Here is a 4,996-nt window from a genome sequence, read left to right on the forward strand (position 1 = left end):
CTGTTTCACTTCCCCAGCTGTGTGCCACTCCCCAGCTGTGTGCCACTTCCCCAGCTGTGTGCCACTCCCCAGCTGTGTACCACTTCCCTAGCTGTGTGCCACTTCCTCAGCTGTGTGCCACTTCCTCAGCTATGTGCCACTCCTCAGCTATGTGCCACTCCTCAGCTATGTGCCACTCCTCAGCTATGTGCCACTTCCTCAGCTATGTGCCACTCCCCAGCTGTGTGCCACTTCCCAGCTGTATGCCACTCCCCAGCCTCAGCTCTGGTTTCCAAGAACCGTGAGAGGTGCTCCTTTTATTTCTAAAGAAGGCATAGCCAGGGTTCTAGAGTTTCATTCAGAACCATATGTTATTTTAGTTGTCATGTGAGGTGACATTTTAAAATCAATGAGGAAAGTTTCTAAGTTCCCGAGAGCCGTGTTATGTGCCAGAGTGGTCACACATGCCGGGCCTATTCTGAATACACCGCAGGGCTGTCATTCACACTCATGCTCTAGAGTCAGTGTCAGAGAGCTGCTGCTTGCTGTCTCCACCTGCTTCCCCCCTTCCCTTCCCTCATTTCTTCCTTGTCTCTTTGTTGTGTGCAGAAAGTGATTGACGGCAGGCCTTGTGCATGCTAAATACATGTTCGGCTGCTGGGTTGCACCCTAACACCAAATGAAATTTCCGCGCTGACACTGCTTGCCGAGCACTTGAAGAAGGCATAGGTAACCTCCTGTACATGACTGAGGGCAGGCAAAGTGAAGCTAACAAATTGTGTTTCAAGTTTCTAGTTTATAAATGTGTACCACTTTTCTGACTTAAACATGCCATTTCTCAGAATGCACTGTAGAGCATTGATTTTCCATGCTTTTGATACATACAACAGTAAAAAATGTGTATACTACAAATCGGTACACATGCCTGTGTGCATGTGTGTATAAGACAAATGTCTGATGGGTACTTCCACCCTTTGCACTTGTCCAGTAGGTAACATAGGTGCTGAAGAGCACTTGCTCTTGCAGAGGAGTCTAGTTCAGGTTTCCATCACTCACTCCAGCTTCAAGGGGATCCAGTGCCCTCTTCTGGCCTCTTCAGACACTGCATGTGCAGACACACAGATGTGCATATACAGAAATAAAAGTAATAACACAAAGCTGGGCATAGTGGGGCAAGCCTTTAATCTTGGCACTCAGGAGGCAGAGGCAGGCGGAGCTCTGAATTTGAAGCCAGCCTGGTCTGCCGAGAGAGTTCCAGGATAGCCAGGACTACACAGAGAAACCCTGCCTTAAAAAAATAAAAACAGACAAAAAGCCCAAAGCAAACAAAAAACCAAGCCAATAAATAAATAAAATAAAAATTTTAAATATAACTATGTAATAGGCATTCTCATCTTTTAACATTTCTCTTTGTTATTTAGTTCAGTTTTATTTTGTTAAACAACAAATTCCTCATCACTATTTAGTTGATTTCACAGCTCCATACTGGGTTTTTTAAAAAGAGGAAACAGCCACACAGGCAAACAAGGTGTGTATTAGTTTAGTTGCACACACATGCATGTATGCACACAAGCAGTTAAAGCACACACATAAAATGCGTAACTACAAAACTAAGATCTACACAGACACACTCGTCCTCTGTGTTTGTCCGTGTCTGTGTCTCTGTGTACAATACTGGAGTTGAATCTAGGTAGGGCCTTGGGCATGCACGTTGGGGAACAGTGATGTGATGTGATGATATTTGTATAACTCTCCACCTAAATTAAAAGAGCAAACGCTTCCAAGACAGTTCCTGGAGACACGTACACCAGAAGGACAACCTAGAATTTTAACATCTTAATTTGATTATAATTTTTTAGTGTTTTTGCTCTTTTGAGATGGGTTCTCAGATAGCTCAGGCTAGCCTTGAACTATTGATCCTTTTGCCTCTGTTTTTCTTTTAAGTTCTGGGATTAGAGGCTATGCTGTGATGCCTGTCTTTAACCTTTGTGTATTGTTAAAATGCTGATATCAAAAAAAGAGTTAGTATAGCCCAGTGTGGTGACATGTGTCCATAAGCCCAGCACCTAGGTAGCAAAGAAGGACTAGGAGTTTGAGACTAGCCTGGGCTACACAGTGAGGCCCTGTTTTAACATACACACACAAACAAAAACAAAAACAACTTCACTAGGGATATAGAGAGCTACACAACAGAGTCCCTTGAGCATGGATTGGGCACTGGGTTCAGTTTTTTACCACCACAGGGAAAAGCTAGGCAGTGGTGGCACATGCCTTTAGTCCCAGCACTTGGGAGGCAGAGCCAGGCAGATTTCTGAGTTCGAGGCCCGCCTGGTCTACAGAGTGAGTCCAGGACAGCCAGGGCTACACAGAGAAACATTGTCTCGAAAAAACAGAAGAAAAAGAAAAAAGAAGGGAAAAAGCCCTGTTTTTTGTACTGATCTTTCCTTTGTTGTAGTCTCTGAGCTGTTTTAGGGAATGTTTTTGCTATAAGCTCCTGAGGAGAGGCCAGTCTGTCTTCTGTCTTCCTAGAGCCTGGCACTTAGAGATGGCAGCTGTCTGCTGAGTGAATGGACATGAATGTATCTTACTTCAGGAAGGCTGTCAGAGTTGTCTTTATGGCTCCGTGGTGATGCCGTTTTTTTTTTCTTGTGACGCCATACTGAGCTTTTTGCGGGTACCACAGCCTCTTCGGCGATTGCCGGGGTGATGGACATGTTCACATCGGGGGTAGAGGAGCAATAAAAAACCTAGTGTTCAGATTCACGAGAATCAGGAGCAGTTGTGCCGTTGCTCTTGGGCAAGTACCTGGAGCAAGGCAGGTGACTGTAGGGTAAGAAGGGACACAGCCATCTTGAGTGGGTAGCTTTTTAACCAGAGACGGTTTGGGGATAGTTTGTGGCGGTTCTGTACATTTTTCTCCACTTGTGCATCTGTTTATCTTCTTTCATGAGTTGTCTTTTCTTTTTCTGTGTTGCCAGGCAGTTATTCAGGATTGAAGGGGTGAAAAGTGTCTTCTTCGGACCAGATTTCATCACAGTCACAAAGGTACAGCCCTCGGAGTGTAAAGCAAGGCTCACTGGCTCTTAGCTTTTTTCTGAGTCCAGTGCCCCTCTCTAGAATTTTCATTGTTCTTTGGTTTTCTTGCTGTGTAGTCCAGGCTGGCCTGAAACCTGTGGTCCCCTGTTGCTGGCATTACAGACGTATCACCATACCAACCTAGGACTTTCATTCTTAATATGCTAGGATTTTTGTTTGTTTGTTTTTGTTTTCGAGACAGGGTTTCTCTGTGCAGCCCTGGCTGTCCTGGAACTCACTTTGTAGACCAGGCTGGCCTCGAACTCAGAAGTGCCTCGAACTCAGAAATCCGCCTGCCTCTGCCTCCCAAGTGCTGGGATCAAAGGCGTGCACCACCACCGCCCGGCATATGCTAGGATTTTTAATGACACATGGTATTAAAAATCTCAGGTGAGGGGCTGGAGAAACAGTTCAGCAGTTAAGAGCCCTGTCCGCCCTTGCAGAGAACCCAGTTTAGATTTCCAGCACCAAGTGGCAGCACACCACCATATTCCTCCAACTCCAGAGGACCCAGTGTCCTGTTAGGACATCAGCCACACATATGCCCCATAGATGTACATGCAGACAAAGCATTCACAAACATAAAATAAAATGAATATGTGCACTAAAAACCTCAGGTGATGTCCACTTTATTTGTCAAGTTCACATAGGGCTTTTCTAGTGCAGTTAACTATAGCGAACTGTAATCCATTCAGATGAAACACTTGCGTCTCAGCAGATTCAACACAATCCAGGATTACAGGGCTGCCCATGGCAGGACACAACCGTAGCAGCTTCCAGGGTACTGGAATAAAATTGATTTTATTTTTTATAAAATTTTTAAAAATTTAAATGCTTTAGTTCCATGTATTATTTTGTGTGTGTCTGTGTTCAGGCATCCATAGATGAGAGGACAACTTAACAAGAGTCAGTTCTCTCTTCCTACCATGTGGGTTCCCAGCATTGAACTCAGGTTGCCAGACTTGGTGGCAAGTGTTTTACCCACTGAGCCATCTTGCTTGCCCCTAAGTTGTATTTTTACTAATTCTTTCTGTGAGTTGATGGACTAAAAAGGAATCAAGTAAACATTATGAACCAGTTGCCTGGGTGCTCTGTCAGACGCCACAGTGCGCATGCTCTCTCTGAAAGGGCATATACTTAGTCGTTCTTTTGACGTGCACATACGACGAGTTTCAGATACATGTGTATATTTGCATAGTTCACTTAATCATGCAGTGATACTGAACTCACTGAGGTGGTACACACCTCTAATCCCAGCACTCAGGAGGCAGGAGCACAGATCTCTCTGCAGGTTGAATGGCAGTCTGGTATATGTAGTGACTTCCAGGCAGGCAGAGCTGCACGGTGAGACCCTGGCTCAAAATGAAAAAAAAAAAAAAAAAAAAAAAAAAAAAGGTGGGAATCTGGATTTGTGGTGCACTCGGCTGAAAATGCAACATGTTTCTTCAATGTGATTACAGGAGAATGAAGAATTAGACTGGAATTTACTGAAACCAGATATTTATGCAACAATTATGGACTTCTTTGCATCCGGCTTACCCCTAGTGACTGAGGAGACGCCTCCAGGAGAAGCAGGTAGCGCTGTGTTGGTCTCTTGGTGCTTGTCCAGTCTTTATTGACTTCCTACCTCGTTCCCATTCACCTGGGCTCCAAGTGACAGAATATAGACTTTTAAAATGTTTTTATTAGAATTACTTACATATTAATTTTACAGCATTATGGGTTCGATTATGGCCTTTTATACATGTATGTAATGTGTTTTGATCATAATTACCCTCTATTGCTCGCTCTTGTCTCCCTCACTCTTCATGATCTGTCAACCGCCTTACCTGTCCAGTGGAAATAAGGAGGCAAACACCAAGCCCTTCTCCATACAGTTTAATCAGGAACCTTCATATTTACTTCTTACTAGCTAGCTTCTTTTATATTCTTCTATATCTTC

At 44.2% G+C, this 4,996-nt stretch overlaps 1 protein-coding gene and 1 long non-coding RNA gene across 7 annotated transcripts in view; one reads left to right on the top strand and one right to left on the bottom strand.

The window, feature by feature from the left end:
- Nucleotides 1-4,996, top strand: part of Nfu1 (NFU1 iron-sulfur cluster scaffold) — a 25,639-nt gene that overhangs the window by 7,370 nt on the left and 13,273 nt on the right. For 5 of the 6 annotated variants that reach the window (XM_031382455.1, XM_031382456.1, XM_031382458.1 and 2 more), the window contains 2 exons: nucleotides 2,958-3,024; nucleotides 4,515-4,629. In XM_031382455.1, coding sequence (XP_031238315.1) covers nucleotides 2,958-3,024; nucleotides 4,515-4,629 — 182 coding nt within the window. Of the gene's footprint in view, nucleotides 1-588; nucleotides 709-2,957; nucleotides 3,025-4,514; nucleotides 4,630-4,996 lie in introns of all 6 variants that reach the window. The other variant, XM_031382459.1, reaches the window with a different exon arrangement.
- Nucleotides 3,668-4,407, bottom strand: LOC116099197. Its single transcript, XR_004122152.1, has 2 exons — nucleotides 4,300-4,407; nucleotides 3,668-3,838 (listed from the first exon to the last, which is right to left on the bottom strand). It is a non-coding gene; the product is annotated as an uncharacterized LOC116099197 (long non-coding RNA).

This window comes from Mastomys coucha, unplaced genomic scaffold (assembly GCF_008632895.1).
Source record: "Mastomys coucha isolate ucsf_1 unplaced genomic scaffold, UCSF_Mcou_1 pScaffold20, whole genome shotgun sequence".
Taxonomy (NCBI): Eukaryota; Metazoa; Chordata; class Mammalia; order Rodentia; family Muridae; genus Mastomys; species Mastomys coucha.